At 37.6% G+C, this 26,221-nt stretch overlaps 1 protein-coding gene across 3 annotated transcripts in view; it reads left to right on the top strand.

Annotated features, from left to right (window-relative positions):
• The window catches only part of LOC127636788 (protein turtle homolog A-like), a 50,801-nt gene that overhangs the window by 13,905 nt on the left and 10,675 nt on the right, over positions 1–26,221 (top strand). For all 3 annotated transcript variants that reach the window (XM_052117521.1, XM_052117519.1, XM_052117520.1), the window contains exons 2-11: positions 9,815–9,907; positions 10,624–10,818; positions 18,491–18,640; positions 20,828–20,979; positions 21,605–21,722; positions 21,992–22,133; positions 22,233–22,378; positions 23,280–23,422; positions 23,670–23,810; positions 24,328–24,444. In XM_052117521.1, coding sequence (XP_051973481.1) covers positions 9,841–9,907; positions 10,624–10,818; positions 18,491–18,640; positions 20,828–20,979; positions 21,605–21,722; positions 21,992–22,133; positions 22,233–22,378; positions 23,280–23,422; positions 23,670–23,810; positions 24,328–24,444 — 1,371 coding nt within the window. In that variant the 5' untranslated portion in view covers positions 9,815–9,840. The remainder of the gene's footprint in view (positions 1–9,814; positions 9,908–10,623; positions 10,819–18,490; positions 18,641–20,827; positions 20,980–21,604; positions 21,723–21,991; positions 22,134–22,232; positions 22,379–23,279; positions 23,423–23,669; positions 23,811–24,327; positions 24,445–26,221) is intronic.

Below are 26,221 nucleotides of genomic sequence, written 5' to 3'. Positions count from 1 at the left end.
TCAACCGAGGCTATAAATTCCGGTCAATGTTCATTGACGTGTTCCACACATTATTTCAGCTCGGCTCACAGCGAAAGCTGTTCCCCGTAGCGCTTAGCAGCGCAACATCAAAGTGAAGCCTTTTGTAAAGGGAACATGTTGTACGATCTTATGGGCAGAAGAATTATTCATTTCCACGGTGAAGGAACGTTAAAAAAAATCATCACAGAATTACACCAAGATGGCATTTTTTCAGGGTAATGCCTCTAAGCATTGAGAAAGCATGAATGTGACAAGAAGTCTTGCTGAAGCCTGCATCTGGCCAATAAATAATTGTCAATGAACAAAGATAGTTCTGTGGATGCACCAAGATTCTTCTTCTCCATGTCATAAATTTTCACATGACGTCTCAACCATCTGCAAGAGACTCCCAAGAGGTCATCTTATATCCACACTCTTAGAAAATCCTCACAACTTGCGCACACATTCCAAGAGATAGATAAAGAACTGTTGCCATGGAAACCCCATGGAAAGCTAAGATACTCGTTTGACCTTTGACACTTAAAATTAGACATTTCCTGTGTCATTTGCTAAAAATCTGTATGACACGAGAGAGTTAAAAACTGTCTTAATGTCTTTGAAAGGATCCCTTTGAACTCTTCTTAAATCCAGGAACTTTGACAATTGCAAAACTAACCTTTCTTGGGTTTTAACAATGCATATACATTTATTATGAGCTATAATACTATTAGAATACTTCATTGTATCGTCCTACACTACATAACGCACAGTCTCTTTTTGATAGTAAAATTTTATCGTACACAAATGATTGTAGCTTGATCTAACCTTTAAAATATGTTTAGTGATTTGTAATCACTTATAACTGACAAATTGATGATTATAATCTTTAATCTTGTTTTATTAATTACATTTTACTAGAATGGAAACCATTCATGACAAGCACATACATTTTACTATTGTTGATATTCTTTCTGCATTTCAGGAATGTTTATGTTAATAATTTTTTTATATATTCAATTGTATCCAAGTGTCACGTTCCTCTGTTGTCTACCCTGTGTTCTGTGTCTCACTATTCACGTTCATGTCATGGTTCCTTGTCTGTGCCGTGTTTTCCATTTCACCCGTCACCGTTCACGCTCCATGTCACGTTTTCCTTGTTGTCCGCCCCGTGTTTCACTGTCCTTGTCTAAAACTACATTTCCCACTATCCACCTGCCATCAGCACTGCCATTTTGGTTCATTGTTCTCACCTGTGTCTAATCCAGTCATCACTCCCTTTGTATTTAAGCCCTGCTTTTTGTTCACTCCCTGTCGATTGTTGAATGTTCCTGTCTGGTTTCTTGTTGTGCATTTGCCCTTGTTTCCTGCCCTTCGTGTTCATTCTTCCAGCTGTGTGTTCGTTTGTGTTTAGTTAAGTTTTTCCCAATGTGGACTGTTCTTTTGTTCTTGTGTTTGTTTATTTTGCTAGTTTGTTAATAAAAACCTGCTTTTGGATCCGCAACCCCTGTCTGCCTTCTCCTACTTCCCACATTCGTAACACCAAGATATATAAAATGTATGATTAAAACATGTACTTTTTCCAGTGGGAAATGGGACAAAGTAACATTAATCCCCTTCAGAAGGAAGGACAGAATTACCATTTGACCTAGCAAAAGTCAATTCTGATTGGCTCAAGACACCTTTGAGGTGTGGTCAATCTGAACATTACAAAGCCTTCCCACCTTGGACAAACCCTCTCTTTCCTTCTTCCTCTTTTCAGCTTGCTTCATCCTCCGCGCTTTTACCCTCATGTCTCTTAGCCCTCGCTCCAGTGCTGCTCTGTCTTTGCATTCCAAGCTTCCTGATCTCTACATTGTACAGAGTTCCAATAAGAGTTTTCTTCTCTGCTCTATGGCTCACACATGTGATGGGAGTTGTGAGGCTCCCTCTCAGGAGGCCTCGTTTCATCATTCCAGCAACAAACTATCCACGATCTTAATAGATGTCCAACACATCGACAGAACAAACAGAAATGTCTACTGACACAGCCAAAGGACCAAAGCAATGCAAGGACACTCAGTGGCACACAAGTACATCTCCAGATTTTTGCTGAAAGTGCTGATGTCTCTTTAATCTAATTTGAGGAAGCCAATTGCAAATAGAGTTCGACTCAAAGAAGTATCGAATGGTTCACAAGGCATTGTCTATGGACTCCATGAATTTCAATTTTCCAATAATTTCCATTCACTTTCTGTACAACTCACTTAAGCCATGAGAATAGTTTTACTCCAATAAGTGATTTAATCATAATACCTTTTGTTTGGCCTCATGTATTCAGATGTAAGACAAAGGCAGGCCTACATACAGTCATAAAGCCTGACTATTTCTCTTCCCTCTTCATCCGAGTCGACTTCGCTGTTTTCTCCGCCAGCTCGCAATAATCAGCAGCCGGTACGGTATGCCCGCCGACTGAGTGAGGAAACGTATTCCCGTCATCACCCGAGCTTCGAGGAACCGAGTCAGAGTCAAACGATGGAAGAACATATTCTACCCACATCCTCACGCAATTCAAGTAAGACGTTTACGTCTGGGCAGAGATTATTATAGTGTGTTATTCTTGTATATCAAGGTTAATGCTTGTACAGTTTGCTGCTAATAATACTCAAGGTATTATTGTAACAGTATTATTTTAACAGTATTACTGTTACCACGAATGAGATTTGCTGTGTTGTAGTCCAACCACGTTGGACTGTTGTGTATTTCCGCTATCGCGGGTTAGACCGGCACACTGAATTTAACTATTAAAGAACAAAGGATCGCCGGTTTATGAGCCGTTCACCGCAGCTCTAAATGATAAACTAACAGTTGCCTTCTTCCCTCACGATTGCGAAAACCCACTCACTCTTTTCTCTTTTTCTCTTGTACTAAACGCACACACATGCAACCCCTCGCAAATATACCTGCACACACATGTGGCGATAAAGCTCAGCTTTGTCCCCAAGTTATCATGCAAGTGGAGGCACATTACAGATGCCATTAACCAGCCTCTTTACATTCACGGCCATATTCTCTGGCCGGAAACCTCACGTGACATACTCTCCACGAGAGCCATGTCCACAATTTCACACACACACACACACACACACACACACACACACACACACACACACACACACACACACACACACACACACACACACACACACACACACACACACACACACACACACACACACTTTCCCCTCATCTTTTAAAGGCTCATTTTGTTACCATATCTAATCATGTTACTGTTTAGTTTGTAGTTGGAAGTCAGAATTTATTGACTGCATTGTATTGATTATTAATTGATATAACTGTATCAATAAACTTTGTTATACTTTACAGAGAAGTGTTTTGGTTTGTTTTGCATACACCTGTGTCAAAGTCTGGCAAGGCATGTCAGTGCTCAGATTAAAAGCCTTCATTGTTTTCCTTTCGAATGTCGATTTTCTCCGTACGTCAACTTTCCTAAGAGAACAATCCTATAATGAGACTACTATACTGTCTGGTTATACTGTCCAGGGTGGTGCCCCGGTGATGTTAATCCTTATTATTATTACTATTATAATGATTTTGATAATTGATAATTTTCTTTGATGGTTGTTGATTTAAAGGATTTAAAAGCTAACATTGATTCTAATCAATGTTCTATTGATTTTAATCATTAATAATTATCTTTGATAATGATTAATTATTGCTAATAACCAAACCCGCTTCTGAACGTAGTGCACAACACCTTATTAAAACTAATTCCTTAAATATAAATTGTGAGCAGTTACAACAAGCCATTGTATTATTGCCATTGGTGGAGAATTTTATTCAGTCAAATAATATAATTTTTTGTCATTTATCTTCCTTATAATGGTGGTTGAATGCGGCTAAATCCATTATAAAATTCCTACGCAGACACTTTAATCCATACTGTGTGCATTTATACTACCAAAATTCCTACAATGTAGATGTCCTATTTGATTATGTTGCCATTTCCCAACCTTAAAAGCATAGTTTGGAGTCATTTGAAGCAAGGCTGTAACTATGTAATAAGGATTCGGGGGTCCGGAAGTTAATTTTTAATAATCAACCATTGAAACCAATACCAGTTAACCACTAATCTGAATATGTTTGGTGATTACAGCCCTGTGGTGAATATGTCTGGTGGTTACAGACCTGACAGAGAGAAAGGAGTGTACAAGTGCAAGTAAAATGCTTGCTTCCTTGTTAGATGCTATTTGAAAGGGTCATATACTCTAACCCTTGCGCCTGAAGGTTAATAAATTGAGTTTTACTGCCGCTTACTAAAACTACAATAGTAAATCTAAAAGTTTTTGTTTGCTTTGTAATTTATGTGGGACTTTGGTCTAGCTTGGATGGTGCTGTCAACCCTTGACAGGCAGCAAACATTAGCATAAAGCGTACCCACCAGCTTTTTTCAAAGAAAAACTGGTTTACCAGCATACTAAAGAGCTGATTTAGTATAATGCATTTTTTTGAACTTCATACACACCCTGTAAATACAAAAAAATATTTGGATTTTGTATCACAATACAAGTTGTTCCCCTTCTGTCGCTCTCTCCACCGTGTGTCAGAGAAGCGACACTAGGGGTCTCTCTTGAGCGCCGATATCCACCTCTGATCTATGAAAAAAGGCCAATGAGAGTTGGCAACCAGTATTTGCATGTCCCGCCCCCGGACATACGGGTATTTAAGCGGCGCAAATACGGGAGTTCATTCAGAAATTTTCTTCGGAGCCGATGGTTGTGTTTGCGGACTGCTGCGTATTACACACCGAGGTGGTTTTCGGATCTCACGCTCCTCATGACAGCCCCTCCCTGGCGAATTCCCCTGAGGAAGGACCTTCTTTCTCAGGGACGGGGCACGCTCTGGCATCCGCATCCAGACCTCTGGAATCTCCACGTCTGGTCCCTGGACGGGATGCGGAGGATCTAGCCGGCCTACCTTCGGCCGTCATAGACACTATTAACCAAGCCAGAGCCCCTTCGACCAGGCATCTTTACGCCCTGAAGTGGCGTCTGTTCGTGGACTGGTGTTCTTCCCGAGCCGAAGACCCGCAGAAGTGCGCAGTTAGGTCAGTGCTCGTGTTTCTTCAGGAGAGGCTGGAGAGGAGGCTGTCCCCCTCCACCCTCAAGGTGTATGTTGCGCTTATCGCTGCCCACCACCTACATGGTAGACGGCAAGTCTCTTGGTAAGCACGACTTAATCGCCAGGTTCCTAAAAGGTGCCCGGAGGATGACTCCCTCCCGGCCTAACCTGTTTCCCTCCTGGGATCTCTCGGTCATCCTTATGAGACTCTGGAGACCCCCCTTCGAGCCGCTTGACTCAGTTGGACTCAGGGCCCTCTCTCTCAAGACCGCCCTGCTGATCGCGCTCGCTTCCATCAAGAGGGTCGGGGACCTGCATGCGTTCTCTGTTAGCGACGCTTGCCTGGAGTTCGGTCCGGCAGACACTTTCGTGATCCTAAGACTGCGACCGGGCTACGTGCCCAAGGTTCCTACCACACCCTTCGGGGATCAGGTGGTGAACCTGCAAGCGCTGCCCCGGGAGGAGGCAGACCCAGCCCTTTCACTGCTGTGTCCAGTACATGCCTTACGTATTTACCTGGACCGCACACAGAGCACCAGACGCTCTGAGCAGCTCTTCGTCTGCTATGGGGGACAGCAGAAAGGAAATGCTGTCTCCAAGCAGAGACTCGCCCACTGGGTTGTCGACGCCATTTCCCTGGCTTATCACACCCAGGCCGTGCCCTCCACTTTGCGGGTCCGAGCCCACTCCACCAGGAGTGTTGCGTCCTCGTGGGCACTGGCTAGGGGCACTGCCCTAGCAGACATTTGTAGAACAGCGGGCTGGGCAACACCTAACACTTTTGCGAGATTCTACAATCTCCGAGTTGAGTCAGTATCGTCCCGTGTTCTCTCAGGTACCGAGCCCATAGAACTCGGTGGCACGTCCACGATCTGACCAGGTGAATCGCTTGCACCCAGCCCTTCCCCTAACCAGGGAAACAGTGCGCTTCTTTCCCAGGAGACCCCAGGTTTGGGACACTGGTTGACTCCTCCCTAGCCCTCGTGGGTCGCAGTTCTGCGGAGGAACTCGCCGACCCAAACCACTGCGGGTACCACTAGCTACCCTGTACTGGTTTAGGTGCCCCACAGGTAAGGCCTCCTGTTCGGACTCCCCCTGTGTGTAAAACCACGGTTCTGTCCCCTCACGAGAGTTGACTCCATATTTTCCTTAGGCAGTTACAGCTGCCTCGGGGGCCGTGCTGTATGCTTCCCCTCTGCGAGGCTGGATCTACCACCAAGACTACTGTTCCAAGATAAGACCTAAGTATAGGCCATGCGATGTATTTGCCACTCAAAATTTGCCTCCCCTCCCGGGGTAGGTGTGGCCTCCGCAGGGTCTTCTCCGCCCTACTAAGGGCTAAGACCCCCTTCCCTCAATGCGTGTAATGGCCTCGGCCGTAGTTGCTCTATGCGAGAAACATAGAGAGAAAAGAGGCCCAGCCAGGCTGGCCCGTTCCCATGTTGGCGGCCGTCAACTTGTTCCCCCCTCCAGGGTAACGATAAGGAATCCTGATGGCTTAAATGGGGCATTGGGGAAGGGTACGTGCAGCCTGATACAGTTGGTCGTTCTGTACGTAGGAATACCTGCTCGCTCCTGTATCAGCAGATCACGTACACGGCTCAGCGCATGGCTCTTTTAAGTGGACCCCTAGTGTCGCTTCTCTGACACAACGTGGAGAGAGCGACAGATGGGGAACGCCTAGGTTACGTATGTAACCTCCGTTCCCCGATGGAGGGAACGAGACGCTGTGTCTCCCCTGCCACGCCGCTGAGCCGAGCCCCTGTTGTGGCCGGACCATTTCCGGCTCCTCAGAAAAATCCTGAATGAACTCCCGTATTTGCGCCGCTTAAATACCCGTATGTCCGGGGCGGACATGCAAATACTGGTTGCCAACTCTCATTGGCCTTTTTTCATAGATCAGAGGTGGATATCGGCGCTCAAGAGAGACCCCTAGTGTCGCTTCTCTGACACAACGTCTCGTTCCCTCCATCGGGGAACGGAGGTTACATACGTAACCTAGACATTTCCTCAATCATTCAATAGATGCAAACAAAGTAAACAGACTTGGAGCTGAATGCACAGTGAGAAATATGTGACCTGTGGGATTGTCTTGGGGTCCCAGTCCCAGGAGTTTTTAAGAATAGTTCTCAACCTCATTGCACAGGGGTTAATGTGCAAGCATTTGCACTGTGCACTGATGTGTAATGCAGGGTCAGGGTGCGCAGTTTAAGAGCTAAGTAGAGAATTGGATTCACGTTAAATTTGCACACGAGTGTAAATCCGGCAGGATGACATGCTGCAATTTTGCATATAATGTGCAAGCTTTATAAATTTGTTGATGACACTCATTGCTAACATATATGTGCTGTTTGGTGTTTTTCACCCACATTATCAATTGTTTTTCATATAAAGTGACAAAATTAATACTAATGATTAAGATAAATGATATTCAACAGTTAGTTCCAGTTCCCTATCTGTCACTCACTCAACGTTGTTGATGTAGTGACACTAGGGGTCGCTCTTGGGAGCCCAAAACACCTCTGATTTTGAGAAAAGGCCAATGGGAATTGGCGAGTGGAATTTGCATGCCACTCCCCTGGACATACGGGTATAAAAGGAGCTGGCTCGCAACCACTCATTTAGGTTTTGTGCTGAGGAGCAGTGACAGGGTCCCGAACATTTCAGCAGGTAGTACAGCACGTAGCCACCCCCAATGCTCCAAAAAATGTCATATAGTTCCCCATATCCCTGTGGGTGGGTGGGGGGTGTATCTAGTATGGGAGCAGGCCGTGCCAGCCACAGCCTTTACTCTCTGTGTTTTCTCTCCCCAAATATTTTGTTTTTTGGCTGGGATTGTCTCTCACTCCATGGTTGCTTGGATTACTTCTACACTATATCTGAGAAACAGAGTATCATACTTTAGCTGAGGAATAGAGTTAAACTAACAGCTGCAGCATTACTGTTTATCACTGCAAGGTAATCACATGCTCAGTCTCGCTTTCTCTCTCTCTCTCTCTCTCTCTCTCTCTCTCTCTCATCCACACATGTCCTTGTTTCTCCAATAACTTGTTAGAAGCAGCCAAGGCTGTTGTTACTAGTTCTAAAGTGTGGTTTTCTAAGTAGTAATGGAAGCTTGTGTGCATCATTCCAACAAGCAACAGCAGATCCTGATCAGTGTCAAGTAGTTCCACAAACAAAAGTTTTTTGTTTTTTTGGGACAGTTCTTAGTCCTTACTTATTTATTTACTTGTTTGTTGAACTGTTGTATAAAAGCAACATCCCACTCACAATTGTGCTGTATTTTCCATCTATCAGCATGGCTGTAATTACCTGTGGCACCCGGCCGCTCTTGCTAGTGTGATATTGCTTAATATTATAACTGAAAGGAACACATTTCTATTTTGGTGTTGATGTAGAGATACTTGAACCTTACTGATAGGGGTGTGGTGGTAAATAAAACAAAAATGGTTGGAAAACATAATAATTCGAAGAGCTTTTTTATCATTTATCTCTGTAATTCATCTAAAAGTTACATTAAACAAACTGTTTTTAATCTGTTATCATTTTCATACATGCATTTTTTTTGCGAGAGAGAGACTACTTACATTTTTTGAACTTATAAAAATAATTTTGACTATTGAAAGATTTTGCAAGACTATTTTGCAAGACTATTTAATGGCAACTAAAAAGTGTAACCAAAATGGTGAAATGGTGTAAAATTAGTTAGAGCACCTTTTCTGTAATGTCTGTCTGTCGATTTATCTATAAATAAATAAATACATTTTAAAACAAAGGACATTTCAATGGAAATAGATCATCCAAATGTTTTAAATAAAAAAACATTTTGCTACCCAATATGGAATGTCAATTCTGAATGCACTATAAGTCCTCGTGGTGGCGTAGTGACTCGCCTCAATCCGGGTGGCGGAGGACGAATCTCAGTTGCTTCTGTGTCTGAGACTGTCAACCCATGCATCTTGTTGAGCATGTTACCACAGAGACAGTGTGTGTGGAGGCTTCACGCCATCCACCGCAGCATCCACGCACAACTCACCACGCGCCCCACCGAGAGCGAGAACCACACATTACAGGGATTATATGGAGGTTACCCCATGTGACTCTACCCTCCCTAGCAACCAGGCCAATTTGGTTGCTTAGTAGACCTGGCTGGAGTCACTCAGCAGACCCTGGGATTCAAACTACCAAGTCAACATCTTTACTCACTGAGCTACCCAGGCCACCTGAAATAGATCTTTAATAAATGAGAGACTATTTTATTAGATGTAGCGTGTTTAATCACGTTTATGTGTGCTCATACTTTCACGAATGGGAAACGGCTTACACAGAGAGGAGCGTAAAGATGAAGGCATCATGTGCCAGACTGTACTTTAACCTCTTTGACTCATAGCAGCTTCTGGAGCTCATTATTCAACCTTTCTTTCTATGTGCATTAGGGTTTCTAACCAAGTTTATACATGAGTGAGTTCAATCCAGATTTTTTGTCGAGGTTATGTGTATATACAAGATACAATACATACATAAAATCCCATAATCCGACTGTGTGCTGACAGATTACAGGAACAGTTGGGGTTGGGGAAGTGTTTGTGACATATCATAGGATTCAGCTACAGTAATAACAGCCAATTAGCCAACAGAGTTTGTTTTTAAGCATTGTCTGAATGTTGTTTTGATCTTGATGTTTGATATTCTGCAGGTTCAGAGATATGTGAGTCTTTATGAATGCCCAGCATGACACAGAAGATCCTTTCTTTGTTGGAAGTCATTGTTGCAGCCTTGTGCCTATTCAGTGAGTATTTTACAGTAACTAGACTACTTTAACAATGGACACATGCATGCAAAAAAACATACATCACACTGCAGGAATAGTTCACCCACAAATTAAGGTTCAGTTATCATTTACTCACCCTCTTGTTGTTTCAAACCTGTTTCTTCATTGGAACACAAAAGGAAAAGTTTAGCAGAATGTTTACACTGTTTTTTTCCAGGGGCTGTCAAGCTCTACAAAAGCTCTGTGTGAGGAACACATCAAAATTTAAATTGTTATTCACTGAAAATCTGAAAATGTGATGCAGTTTTATGCATTATCAGTTGAGGTTGAAAAAATGATGACGAATTTTCTTTTTTTGGTTGAACTATCCCTTTAAGTGATAAACTGTGGAAACACTTCAAAGAAATGATGAAAGCATATAAAAATATAAACTTTCCACTATACATACAGTGTATACACATTTTAACTAGGGCTGTCAATCGATTACAATTTTTAATCAAATTAATTACTTGGTGTCCCGATTAATCGCGATTAATCGCATATACACATATTTGCTGAGAAATCCCCTCATATAATAACTCAATATTGAATGATTATACATATTTATATCAATATATATATATATATATATAATATTCAGATAATTAAAATGCTGTTAAAAAGACGTTAATGCCTATTTGTGAACTATGCAATTGTGGTTTTATTTCTCATTTTTATTTTTCTCAATACCTCAGGTCTAACAAATGCCACTGAGGTTATTGTGCGTGCCAAGAAAGGGGGCACTGCTGTGTTGATGTGCAGTTTACCTGCCCCTGACCAGGGCAGCGCAGCCCCGCAGCACGTCATAGAGTGGGTGCGTCAGGACTATGATATTGCCATCCTCATCCAGTTTGGAGTGCACGACCCTCGTGTGCATCCCAACTATGACGGTGAGTTCCTCAATACTGAGAACTTATTTTAAATATGACTTGCTTAACTACAAATGTTTACTATTCAGTTTGTTAGACAGAAAAGTCAATGAAAGGCCAATGCTTAACTAGCATCCAGCTCTTCCTCAGATTAAAATATGCTCCATTTCAAATTATTCAAATCGCATGATAGTTCAACTAGTCAATGCAGTCAGGGTCGTAACCACCATAGACACTGACCATGTTTACATGCACTTAAGAAAACGGTTTAGTGCAGGGTTTTTGCAGAAAGTTGCTTTCTGAAACATCATGTAAGCAAGAACGTTGATTTTCTTACGCCATTTAAGGGATTAAGAGAAATCGGTTTTACACATCCAGGTTTCTCCCAGAGAACGCTTCTTATTTGGCCATGTAAACACATAAGCAGCATTCTGATGGGTAATTGAAGAGTGTGCATGTGCGTGAACAGACCGGATAACTAACGTTATAAGCCAACAAGTCAACGCAGCAGAAAGAATAAAACATTTCTTTGAGTACAGTGGGGAAAGCATATACACTATAAGCTATACCCATTTATACACACCAATGTAAAATATCGACTGTCCCTCACATATATACACGTACATTGGGGAATCCCAGAATTTTATGTAAGCGGAAAGCCGACTGTTGAAGCAAAATTCTGCTGTAGATCGCGATAGGAAGTTAAGGAAACAACACACAGCAACATATCTGGAATATCTGGAAACAAAGCAAAGCAACAGAGAATAAAATAGCAAAGTTTTCCTCAGATGCCTTGTTTATTATTTACACAAGTGTCACAGGAAATGACATTGCCGTGGAGAACGCTTCTTACTGACCGAGCCGCATGTATAGGGGAGTAAAGATTATGCTGCTTATACAGTGCATGAAAAAGGAACACAACTTTCTCGCAATAACACGTTTTCTTGCAATAAGCTGCTTTCTGGAGTTCATGTAAACATAGTGACTGTTATATTCTGATTAGTGGTCAGTTAATATTGTTTTTTCAGTGGCAGGTTCTTAAGCCTATATTTTGGTCCCCCCAGCCATGAACATTTGGTTACACCTTGGACATAACCCCTAATTGGTACATACATCCTACTTTTCTCAATGCAGAATCTCTCACCTACTTCTTATTTAATTTATTCATGTCTCAGCTTATACAGTAGCTGTGCTCTTTTGTGTGCTGTGAGACCTGCATGTTTCTCCCCCTCTCTTTGCAGAAGTTCCTTTTGTCTGTTTGGGAGCTGGGACACAATGGGTGTCTATGGGGAAAAGAGGCTTTGAATAGCCTGAAAATACCTTTTTCTTTTTCCCTGTCCTTAAAAACACTATGGCTCTAACAGAAAAAAATTGCCATTGTAACACTGCAAGTTTCTGTGCATGGACGAGTCCTAACCTCTCAGGCAGCAATTTAGCCCTACAGTTTATGCATGGCCACAATGTGCCTCTTTGCATTTAAACAAATTCTGGAAGACTGCACTGCATTTGTCTGTGGCAATGTTGCCAGGACGATGGAATGCAAAATTGGGAATCGATGGGAATCATCAATAAATCATAACAGTTCAACTTTATATTAATTTACTCATGCAGCAAGCAATTCTTTAAAAGCAAAATGTATTTACTCATGCATCAAGCCAAGGTTTATGAGCAAATATATGAGTTAAAGTTGAAGTGTGTAGTTTCTGTGCCACCAGTGCCACTAAAGGGTCAGGTACAGCATGAGAAGAGGTAAAGGGTGAGCTTGGTTTGAATTTCATCTCTTCGGGCTACAGTATATAGTGTCTCATGTGTCCGTTGTGGAGCTGATTGTCATATTAATTCACTAAGGTGTAAGATATAAGATGTGAAGACTGTTAAACCTTACATAATTAAAAGCACATTCAGGTTACATGGTGGTTACGGTGGTCTACTACAACCAGATCAGATAAATTTGCTAATTAGAAACTACAAATTAGATTGACTGTTGTCAGTATAGTGCAGTAGAGATCCCAATTATAGTTTTGTTAATCGGTATTTTTGTCTTGTTGTCCAGTAAAATATCTAAGCATCCTTAAAACGAGATCGATTTCCATGAGAAGCTAAATTTCGTAAGATATTAAGACTTCTTTTTAGAGAATATATCTTCAAATGAGTTCATTTATATTACCCAATTTGGCAAGAAATTATCCTTAAGAAAAGGGACATATTTTTTTTTTAACTTGTAATCTAGCGATTTTTGCCTCTCAAGTAAATTAATCTAGTATTGATAATGTTTAGATATTTTTACTAGAAAACAAGAAAAAAATTATGATTTTTACAGTTTTCTGTTGAAGAACATCAACATCTGAACACTTGAATATGCCCTCTATTTCATATGTCCGCCTTCCCCCTTCTTTTGCTACCATTTAAAAACCCTTTTGAGTAAAACCTCTTCCTAACCAGCAGCACGTTATTTTCAAAGGCCATTCATCTAAACAAACCAGCAGCCCATCATGATTCAAATTTCAGTTTCTTGAAGCACAATAATAAGAATGCTGATGACAATTTTAAAGTGAAACCTGACCCTCGCTTTTCTGAATTGAAACTGGAGAGTCACTCTCTGGGAAACCTGTGCCAATAGGTGACAAAATATCTTTTGGACCCAAAACAGAAGACTCTCATAGCCTGAAGTCAATGGATTCATTGAATACAATATGCAGACATATAATCATGAGCCTTAAATTTAGAAGGGTGGAAATGTTGAATTCGGTTTTACTCAAAATAACCATATTACAAGTCCTTTCTCACGTACACTCACCTGCCCAACATGGTCTTCTGCTGGTGTAGCCCATCCGCCTCAAGGTCCGACATGTTGTGCATTCTGAGATGCTATTCTGCTCACTACAATTGTACAGAGTGGTTATCTGAGTTACCATAGACTTTCTGTCAACTCAAAACAGTCTGACCATTCTCCGTTGACCTCTCTGATCAACAAGGCATTTCTGTACCAGAACTATTGCTCATTGAATGTTTTTTGTTTTTGGTACCATTCGGAGTAACTCTATAGAGACAGAAAATACCAGATCTTTAAAACAAAATAAACATTTTATTGATCTTTCCTTGATAAACACATTTGAAGCCATTTACATGACTTTATATGCTGTCGGGTTATGGAGGAATAACTGGTGTAAGATCAAGTGTGTAAATGCTCTCACCGTCTGATAATGTTTGATTAAAGACACCATTGTTCCATAAAAAGTTAAAAGTTTATATTTATTATTGATAATAACAACCAGAATAATATGTAACAAATTGGCCATTTATAGAGAATGTGCACACAGGTGTGTTTATTTGAACACGGCTCATCCAATCTATTGTTTTTTTATACATGAATTACAAGTTATAACATTAATCTTATCAAACATTTGCTTTGTATGCAAAAGCTAGTCTGTAATAATCTATACTGTTGTATTGGATGCAATTGACATCACATGTTACTTCATACATTAAGGAGCCTAATATTAGTTTCTCCTGAGATTTGACTTGCTGTCGACTGAGCTTCTGTTTGTATGACCAGGATTTGCTCAGAGAGACATTGATAGTCACACATAAGTAAGCAAATGAACAGAGTTAATGTGTGGTTGTGAAAACATGAAAGAAATCTTTGCTGGACCAGAAAACAGTTGAACACACAGATTATGTTTTTTTATGCATTCACATATTTGAATAACTTTAGGAGATACTTTCCCTGTGCTTCCTTTATCATTCATAAATGGACTAAATTATGTGCCCTCTAGGCTTAGTTTACTCGTATTCAAACTATACCCAGAGAAAATTGGTATTGCTCAGGTTGCTCTTTCAGAGCTCAGGCGACTTAATGGAGTTTTCAGTTATGTTTCATGTAAGTGTCACTGGTAACACTTTACAGTAAGGTTGTATATAATAACAGTAGTTAAAGGAATATTCTGCAATCAATTTAAAATTAGCTCAATCAACAGAAATTGTGGTATGCTGCTGATTACCACAAAAATGTATTGAAAAATAAATAAAAAATCTGCGTTACAGAGAGGCGCTTACAACGGAAGTGAATGTGGCCAACCCATAAACGTTAAAATACTCACTGCTTCAAAAGTATAGTCTCAAGGCGTAAACAGTCTGCACGTTAACATGATTTTAGTACGATAAAATCACATTAACATTTTCTGTGAAAAGTTAGATCCAATTTTACTACTTTGGTGCATTGGCGACATATTGCCTTGCTGTAAACCCTTTAATTCCACAGAAATGACTTTACTTTACAGCTCAAATAATAAACAAGTTTTAATAGAAGAATTAATGTAAGTGCTTTTATGAAATCATAAGCTTCACATTTCTGCCTTTAAACCCTCCAAAAATTGGCCCCATTCATTTCCGTTGTAAGTGTCTCACTGTAACCTCAATTTTGTATTTTTTAAAAGAAAAGAGGGACGAGTCAAATTTAATTTTTGTTGTAATCAACATTATGCCACAAATGCTGTAGATTGAGCTTAATTTGTACTGAACCCGGATTATTCTTTTAACACAACAGCTAAGATGAACTAGCAATGAGCAATACTTTTAGAGCATTTATTAATATAATGTCTAACACTACGTACACAAATACATTTTTAACATTAAAAGCTGTATGCGTAAACATTAGTTAATACATTATAAACTTACTTAAATATAAACTTAACTAATGCTAATCTATACACAACCCTATTGTAAAATGTTACTATATCAACTGTTTCAAATGTTTTTTTCCTAAAATTCTATTTGAGAAATAAAAATAGAAATATACAAGACATTTGACATAGAGTAAGAATATAGAGCTATAAATATGGAAATCATAACAACAAATTTGATGATATAGCAAATTAAATGTTTGAGTTCCCATTGAAATCTCTGCAAAGAGTTGTTTTTTGATTGCAGAGTTTGAAATATTGGCAGATCAGAGCACAATGTAAAACATTTCCAGAAAAATCTGAGATGCAGGAGACTGCAGAAAAAGTCTCAATTTGCTCTCCATTAAATCTCATTGCTGTGTAGGAGAAACAATCAAGATATTTAAAAGATTCCCCATGGGCAGATATATGCACTTTATCTCTTTAAGTCTTAAACGGTATCAGTTTCCCTTCTATAGTAGCCGTTATATGTTAAACATAGCAGCTTACTTTTCCTTAGCTGTTTTCAAGAGTGTTGAGTAACTCGAGAGTTCAAACTCCTCTGAAGCCCCGCCCACGAACTGATTTAAATTCCTGTCACCACAGCAACTAAATTCAAATCCACACCACTGGCAGCAGGTACCATGGCAACATTTTAGTGCAGGCTTATACCCTGTGTGTTTGGCTTGGACAGGAACACATTGTATGGCCCAAATCCTGTAGGATCGTGTCTGTGTCCCTTTTTTTCCTGATCTCTGGCTGTCGTGTGGGTAAAATAAACAGGGGCGAGTGGATTGTGATTTTTTCAGCTGTTATCTCAGACTGTGTTTCCACAGTCACTCCACTCCTCTTGGGATCCCAGTTAATGATTGCTATCACCATCCATTTACATAAACATGTCATAGCTATACGCCATGCATTGACTGCACATGTATCTGTGAATGATGAATGTTCAATTTGAGTTTGAACTTTGATGTGGCTCTTGTGGTAAAGACTTCAACCACTGGTCTCTTTAAATGGCTACAGAAACAAAAAAGTCTTTGAAAAGCTTGTTTCAATGAATGAGCATGAAATAAAGAGAGGGAGAAAGGTAGAAGAAAGAGCAGGGAGGGGTGAGTCAGCAAACACCATCGTCACAGGGTGCAGTCACCTGGCAACTGAGAGATAGAGTTTCAAGAGCTAAAAATATCTAGACTAAACACTCTCACTATGCATGACCAAAAGAAATTCTATTGTATATATTTGATGCTTAAAATATTCATTCAAGTGTTTTCTTTTTTTGTTTAAAAAATTACAATAATTATTTACATTATATAAATATATATAATATTTACAATTATTATTTAAATTCACAAAGAAATTAAGTGTAACTTTTAAATTAGCTCGTTGAGCTAATGAGATAAAGTGTATATTTGATATTTGAAAAATATAATTCTGCACTTTTTAATGAGTGAGGTGTATTTTAAATAGTTTTTTTTTTATTTGGTAAATGGTTATATAGCACCTTTTTAACCTCAACGGTATCCAAAGCGCTTTACACTGTGACTCATTCACCCATTCATGCAAGGTGCTAGTCTGCCATTGGGAGCATCTTGGGGTTCAGTGTCTTGCCCAAGGACACTTCGGCATGTGGAGTCATGAGGGCTGGGATTTGAACCACCAACCCTGCGATTAGTAGTCGACCCACTCTACCAACTGAGCAACAGCAATATACAATATATTCTTATAACTAGTTGTTAGTGTTGGGCAGCAGTGAACAATGAACATAATCAGATAGCTGATTTCAAATACTTGCAATTAAATTGTATTACATTTTTAAATGTGTATAAACAGATCACTGTACATTTTTATGGATTACATGATTACATAGGGATTACATTATCTATGCCATTGACTAATAAAGTTGTTCGAGATGATACAAATTTGAAATCTTTTAATAATCTTGTTTAAAAAAACATGTCTAGCTTGTAGAAATGTAATCTTTTTGTCCACATTGGTTTCATATATTTAAAAAAAATATTTATAGCATTTCTTTTAAATAAATAAATACAATTATTTAATGACGAAAAATGTAATGTGGTGTATCCATTATGTAAAATATATTACAATTATTTCCTTGAATACACGAGAGTGTGTACAGCTTAGTTATTATTTTCAAAAGAGTTTTTCAAGGAATTTTTTTTAACAAACATCGTATATTTTTCAAGTCAAGAATATCAAGAGTTTTTTTCAGGATTACTCCATATGACCTGAACAAAAGGTTCTCTTTTTTCTTGTCAAAATATTGATATTTAATAAAAAATATTTTACAAGAAAATTATTTTTGAAAAGTGATCCATATTTTAAAATATATATATATTTTAATTATATATAATAATTATAATCATACAAGTGGTGTATTTAAGTAATTGTTTTGTATTCATTTCATTTTTGTAGTATATTTCAATAATTGAATAGATCTGGAATGTAAATTGACCCCTATTAGTTTATTAATTTTATGTTTGCTAATGTTTAATGAAAGGAATATACATTTTGACTAAATGCACGTAAAATGAGATTTATGTCAAAACATGCAATAAGAAATTCAAAGGTATTCTGAGTAGATTAACTAAAATGTGTAATCAAAAAGACAACATTACTGATTACAATTTTAGTTGTTTATTTTGTAATCATTACTGGATTACATTTCAGAAGTAATCATATGTTAAAAGTTAAAAACATAAAATATATGTTATCTAATCACAAGGCTGTCGGTACTGTATATTGTAGAAATGGCACAACAGTTTAACTAATGTTAATCACTCTAATGGTACAGTTGCCAATGCTGATAGTCTCAAAATATCTAAATATATCAGCCTGGCTGACATATGATTATATCACTACTCATAACTCATGATTACAATGTATTTTCTATTTTCTGTCCTTTTAATACTTTTTCTATTGAAGTGTAAAAATCTGAATTCAATTTAAATGTAATTTTACTTGTTGAGCTGTTGGTTCTGTGACCCTCCCTTTTTCCTGATAATGCCCAGGCCGAGTGTCGCTCATCGAGGGTACATCACTGCAGGTAAGGGGGCTTCGCCTGGAGGATGAGGGCTTGTATGAGTGCCGAATTCTTCCCCTGGACAAAACGACAGATGAAACTGAAAGCAGTGGAAGCTGGACTCTACTCTCCGTCACAGGTGAGAATCACCGTGCCCCATGAGGAGGGTGCCTGAATTATTGATCTAAAGAATATCCAATTATACCAGTAATCAATATTGCCTTGAATCAAATCATCAAAACATTTCACTTTATGTCTGATAAGTAACAATGCCATTATATTCATCCCGCTGTCCTCAACTCAAACAGGACTTCATACAAACATGCAATTAACAATAGCTGAATACACAGCCCGGCATGTTTGCATGCACTTGTTACCTGGCTGTGCTCTGTGCACCTGTTAGAGAGAGAGAGAGAAGGCCCTGTTTGTGTCAGCCACACCTTAAATGCAGTTCTCTGATCACTTTAGCGTCACTTAAACGCAGATTACAGAAGCTATTTGAGGACTGTGGTAACAATAGGTTTAGTCTTCAGCTCTGTTGTTTGAGTCACAGGATGCGAAGCATAAAGAGCATCTTGGAAGCATTGCTGGACTCCTCAACTGTGTCTTTCACTAAAGATCACAGTAAACAAAGTCATGAAATCAATGTTTAAATCAACAGCTGGAAAATGAATGGAAAAATGTATAATAATTTATGACTAGGCTTTCTAACTGTACAGTGACCTCATAACGTATTTGGACACTTAAACCACTCTTAAACATTTCTGAATGCCATTGCATAAGATAACAAAATATCAAACAAAGTGGCATTTATTTTAAAGAAAGATAGCACATGAACAATTGTCAATCAAAACATTTCACAAAATAAGCTTGTTTAGATTTAAATACATCCACTAAAAATCACCTTGGGACAAGTTGGTTCAAATTCTTTGCAAAAATTCCTATGAAAAGGGAACACTTGAGTCCATATTCTATTTGGGGGCACTGTAAACATATATTTTCTTCATTGTATATCATTTTTAATTGATCATGTACGAACCAGTATAAACATAAATTGTATGTCATTGCTGTCAGAATTAACGCGTCAATGCATGCGATTAATTAAAAAAAGTTTAACACGTAAATTGTTCTTAATCGCGTTTAGCGCATTTATGGTTAATACAGCACAAACCAGCATAATCACTTGTTGTAAGGGTGAAACCTTTGTGATGTGTCTGCCCGAAGTCATTAGACTGACGCACACTTCACAGCATACACACAACAGTTACAGCTCTTCAGAGATAAAATGATGGAGAAAGGACCTCTTAACGCTATTTGATGTACACAACAAGCCCAGATTTGTAGTAGAAATCAAGTACTGCATTTTAATTATCACAGAAGCATGTCAAGTCTTAACTATCCCCAAAATGCAGAATGAGACATCTTGGAAGCACTTTTCATGTGCCGGCGCTTGATGCTGTTGCTGACGCCCTGACTTGAATCATGAATGCAGCTTCGTGATTGCTGTAGCAAAGCGGGTACTTACAGTCAGAGTTGAGCAGTAACAGAATACATGTAACAACGTTACTTATTTAAAATACAAAATATAAATAACTGTATAACACTACAGTTACAATTTAAATAATTGGTAATCGGTAAATCAATAGTTACATTCAAAAAGTATTTTGGTAACTGAAGAGATTACTTTACATTTTATTGTCATTTGTTTCATTTAATATTTACTGTAGTCTATTCAATTGGAAAACATAATTTTAAAATGATGCGATTTGATAATTTGTTAGTTTGAACAGCTGGGAAACATTATGATGTATTACACATACGAGTAGACAGAGAACGCTCTCTTAATGTATCTATGAAAATGTGTATCTGATGCCATTGAGGATGTATAGCAAGTTAGAAACAAACACTCTAACAGATGAAATATAAATCCAATAAATACAAGATTGACGCTATATGGTTTGTCCATTTTCTATGTGGTGTGGGTATTTGTTTTCACTCCCACTTAGACTTTGGGAAACGTTTAACGTTACTTGAATTGTGCTATTTTAGTGGATTTCTATCTTAATACTATGGAAGGCTTTGTTTGGGAAATGTAAATAAAGAATTATACGGTTACATAATGTTTTGTTTTCTTTCCTAAGATGGAAAATATGAATTTTGACAAGCAAAGAAGTATACAGTATATAGTGTCATATTTCAGCATTTCAAAAGCTGTGATTAATCGTGATTAACTTCAAAAAATTATGCGATTAATTGCGCTAATTTATTTTTACTCAACTGACAGCACTAAATATTATAATTTATTTTGCCTTATTTCTATTTCTAGCACCACCTATGTTTACTGAAACCCCAACTCCTGTCATGGAAGTATTTGTGGGTAGATCACTAACACTGAGGTGTGTTGCCCGTGGAAACCCACGGCCCATAATTACCTGGACTAAAGATGGAGCGCCAATCAAACCTCAAAACAAATTGAAGGTGGGCATTTTGCATTAGTTAGTGAAGATCAACCCAGCTATTCATTTTGTATTTGAAAACCCCAAGAAATAGTTTACAAATGCAATTGTCTTCCCTATGTTTACATGTTTCCTATTGAAACAAGACGTTGTGGTGAAAAATACTGTATCAATGGGCCCATCCTTTTTTTAAATAGCCTTTAGTTCTTGCAACATATAAGTCACAAATATGTAATTATATTATAGATCAGAAATGAATTGTAATGCTAATGAATAGTTTTCCCCAGGTACAGTATTATAGACCTCATTGGGTTCAGGGGGTTTTAAGGTGAAGGGATATTATTATACAGTAATAGAGTATTTTACTTGACAAAAATCTAAATATGCATTCATCAGTATATTTGGTCTAATTTCCTGGAAGAAAAATACTATAGAGTTAAATGTGCATATCTGTTAAAAAAAGTTAATTTTGTCTACTTTTACGACTATACTTGCATATACAGTAGATAAAAATACAGGTACTAAAAGCCACAGAAATCATCACAACAGCATAGAAGGATCAAAGCTAAAATACTGTTTTCCTATTATGTTTTCTAGTCTCTCTTCCTCTTTTCACACTCACTCTATCTCTCATTTTAATCCTGAAGTTCATGAACGGAAGTCTAACTTTCCATGCTGTACGCAGAGAAACATCTGGCCAGTATCAGTGTCAGGCCTTCAATAAAGAAGGAAATGTAACTCACATCACAAAGCTCAGAGTCATTGGTAAGTTAGCTTTATTGTCCCAAGCTTATTATTGTAATTTTTTAGAATGATAAACAATATTGTTTATGTTTATTGTGTTGTGAAAGTCAGCTATTAACGTTTATGTTCACATGTCGCCATCTAGTGGTGCTTTTGCAACCTTTGGTAAGCCATTAGTGTGGAAATCTCACTTGAAATCCATATATGACATGTCACTCAGCCTTGAATTTATCTGAAGAATTTCCCAATCTATTGCAATATTACTTAAAAAGTTTATATTCTTAAAACAGGCCCCCCGGTGATCATAATTCCTCCAACGGACACTGTTCTCAACATGTCACAGGATGCCAAGCTGAAGTGCCAGGCAGAGGCTGACCCACCCAACATGACTTATGTGTGGCAAAGAGAAGGAGAAGACATTTACCACATTGAGTGAGTTTCTCAAACTAGACATTTATAATTAAGATTTACATTTTTAGAAAAATGGCATGTTTTGCATTTACTGTATGAATGTGTTTGTGTGTTTTTCAGGTCTCTGAAGTCTCGTATAAAGGTCATAGTGGACGGCACACTCCTCATATCATGCTTGACTCCAGGGGACTCCGGAAATTACACTTGCACACCCACTAATGGACTTCCTGTGTCCCCTTCTGCCTCAGCTGTCCTTACTGTGCAGTGTAAGTGCTTATGTGTGAAATGTAATGATGTGCTTAAAGATCTGGGCTGGTAACTGAAAGGTTGTAGGTTCATATCTCACAAGATGCAGTCCATGAACAATTATGCACTTGAGTAGGACACTTAACCCCAAGTTACTTAATAGGGAATGTCTTCGACTTTGCAAAAAATGACAGTTAAAAAATAGAGGCTTAATACTGACTGACTTATATGTAAAATATAAAATGGTAATGTATTCCTTTGTTTAAATGTATGTCATGATTTGATGCAAAATGAAAATGTAATGCATTTTTTTATACATTGTTTATAAATATATTTACATATGTTGTTGAAATGTTTGTACTAGGAATTGCAAAGGAAATCTAGATTCATTATTTAATTTTGCACCAAATTAAATTTAATATAAATGCAGGAATTCATAGTCATTTATATATTTCATGCAAATTTAATAATGAATAATTATTGAATAGTGTGTTTGTAAATGAATATGATGGGAAGTGCCTTAGCTAATATAAATTTCAACATATATTAAAAACATTTTTGAATTAAAAGTTTATTGCATTTAAAGACCTTTTCTATGAATTATGTTCCAACTTTCATTAATATTTTATGATCAGAAAGTGTCTTGCTGTCTTCAGTATATCTCTTGCTTTCCAATTTCGAACCTAACAAACATCTTTTATTAAATGATTTGCTTGAAAATTCCTGTATCTTCTTATGGTATCTTCTTATTATTATTATTTAAAAAAAAATAAATGACACTTGATTTGATTTTGTGTTAATGCTATGACATTCATAAATGTTTAATTGAAAAAACTTTTTGTAGCCACTGTATTTTCTCTATGCTTGTTTTCGATCCACATAGCAATTCTTGATGAGTTAAAATGTGCCCTCCTTTAACAGACCCTGCTCAGGTGATTCAGATGCCCAAGCTGACCTTCCTCCCGACAGATATGAAAGGCATCATTTCCTGCCCTGTCAGAGCTGAACCTCCACTATCACGTGTTGACTGGATCAAAGATGGAAATCCACTGGATTTAGACATAGTGAGTAACCGCTTGTTCCTTTCCCCACTATTTTTCAACTTAATTAAACACTTTAGCCTTTTATAAGTAATTTATTTTTATTAGCACACGTCTGTAGCTAAGTGCTTTAAGTCTTTTAAGTACTACTACTTAACATATTGATTTTATTGTGACGTCATACTGTGCGCATTTATACCTCACTCCAAGTCTTAAAGCTCTCCAAAGAGCATAATTAAAAAAAACAATCACCATGAAACTCTCTCAACAGTATCCTGGATGGACACTGACCTCAGAAGGCTCTATCATTATAACAACTGCCAATGATGATGCTGCAGGTGTATACACGTGTACTCCATACAACATCTTTGGGACAATGGGCCAGTCTGAGCCCACCACCGTTATACTAAAGGTTGGGATTTTTAGAGTATATACTGTATGTTTTTTCCCTATAATTCTTATACATGAAAGGATTTAAGAGATAGCTTCAATTGGTCATTGATACAATTATAGAATTGGTCAATATGATAAATTAGAAAAATGGAATCGGATATGGTGAACATGTATTCTAGAATAGTGCTTCTCAAACATTTTTGTAGTATATACCTCCTCAGCCTCATTACTGAAGCAGTTATCTGTTATATTATAACTGCACTTAGTTTGATATTGATTTGATTAAATGAGAAATTTGATGGACTCAAAATATTTTTAGATACAAGTTTCACCTATATTAATTGACAAAATGTACAAATGTATACATATTTTTTTAATATATTTTTTATTTATTCCTTTCTGTAACTTCTATTTAAAGTTGTACAGATTTAATGGTTTAACCAAGCAAAATCCAAATAATTTCAAGTATCCCTGGAATCTTCTTAAGTTGTAGAACCATAAATTAAGAGCCTTAAACTTGTGTTTTTGTCTTTTAGGATCCTCCATCATTTAAAATGTCACCTCGTAAGGAATACAGACAGGAAGTGGGGAGGATGCTTGTCATACCCTGTCAGATGAATGGTAATCCGTCTCCAAAAGTCAACTGGAAAAAGGTGATTGTCATTGTCAATCTGCTCTTCCACACATCTCAAAATTCTGCCCTTGGTTTACTTGTCAGAGCGAAGATATTTTGAATATTCTTCTTTTTTATTTACCTTTTGAAAAACACACAAAAATGACAATATTTGCCATAAGATAGTTTAGCCTTATTTCCCACAGTTTTTCACCTAGATGAAAAAGGGGACAACCACTCATGCTATGACACAAAATAAATAATACGTAATCAAATAATTATTGTAACAATATTAATTACCATGAAGAATACCATGTTTAGTTGTAGGAATGTTCCTGGGTTAATACAACTTTTATCACAGAAAACTATTTTGACTTTTCCGTTGTACTGTGTTTACAGTGATGCACTTACAATAGAAGTAAATTGGATAAGGCAATGCAAAGGGATACACATTAAAATACACAAAAGTATAACTACTTAAACATTATATACTGTATGTTTAAGTGAGACTAGTGTGACAAGATTGCTTACTAAACATGTAAATGCGAAGTTACAGTATGTCCATTCTTTCACCTCCTGTCATGACTATGTAACACTGGTTAATCCATGAACTTTACATGGTACAATGAAGAATACCAGAAAGGGCCTTGATGTAACTATCAGCAAAATACAGTTGACATGGAGCAAACTTATGTAGAGCAAAAATAGCAGTAGTCCCACAGTTTGAAGGATGATTTCAACATCACACCTCAAATTAATTAATTAAGAATGAACACTTGGAAAGCTTGGATGGGCCCGCGAGAAAATAAAAGTCAAAATATTAATAACTACAGTCTAGACCAACTCAAAATAGGTTTCGTTTGAAAGCTTAGAAGCTTTACTTTCCATTGCATGCAGGCATTATGACCAAAACTGAACAAGTGCTTAGAAATTTGCAGACAAATCAAAAGTGTTCAGTTTTGATCATTAATAAAAACAAATGTCACTTTACATATTATTGTAATTGGTAAAAACATCAAACTCATCAAATAGCCATCTGTCATATGTTATTGGAAAGCTCTCATAGAAAGCTCAACATAGCTAACATATGACAGATGGCTATTTGATGAGTTTAATGTTTTTACCAATTACAATAATATGTAAAGTGACGTTTGTTTTTATTAATGATCAAAACTGAACACTTGATTTGTCTGCAAATTTCAAAGCACTTGTTCAGTTTTAGCCAAGTATATGTCCATGACAATTATGTCGGAGTGATTTATATGCAGAGTTTTCACTTATCAACCTCACAAAAAATAAATGGAACATAAATCGGATGAAAAGATCTTTAGATAATCCACACGAAGCACAATGTTACATATGGCCACCAGGAGATGGCGCCAAGTACACAAACAGACTCGATGCATAAAAAAGCGCTCACTCTGTGAAATCTCATTACTAAAATCATGTCTGCATGCTATGCATCCCAGGTGAAAAAGACGTACAATTAAGTGTATTAAAAATGTACTTAAATATGTTTTTAGTACAATACAAATATAATGTAATGCATTTTTAATACACTTAATTGTACGTCTTTTTCACCTGGGATACCTTTGGTCATTGTTGTGTTTGCATGTGTAATTCATTTTTTATTAATTATTTTTTTAAGTTTTATTCATTTGGAGAGGGTTTTGGACACATGGAGATGTTTTTGGACACTATGATAAAATATTTTTGCAATGCTATCACTTTTGATTGTTTTTCGTGTCAACACAAAAAATTATTTCAGATACAGTTGTCTTGATTGGGAACAAAACAAAAGTTTTTTCTGAGACACT

This window comes from Xyrauchen texanus, chromosome 44 (genome assembly GCF_025860055.1).
Source record: "Xyrauchen texanus isolate HMW12.3.18 chromosome 44, RBS_HiC_50CHRs, whole genome shotgun sequence".
Classification (NCBI taxonomy): Eukaryota; Metazoa; Chordata; class Actinopteri; order Cypriniformes; family Catostomidae; genus Xyrauchen; species Xyrauchen texanus.
This window is presented reverse-complemented; position numbering and strand designations above follow the sequence as displayed.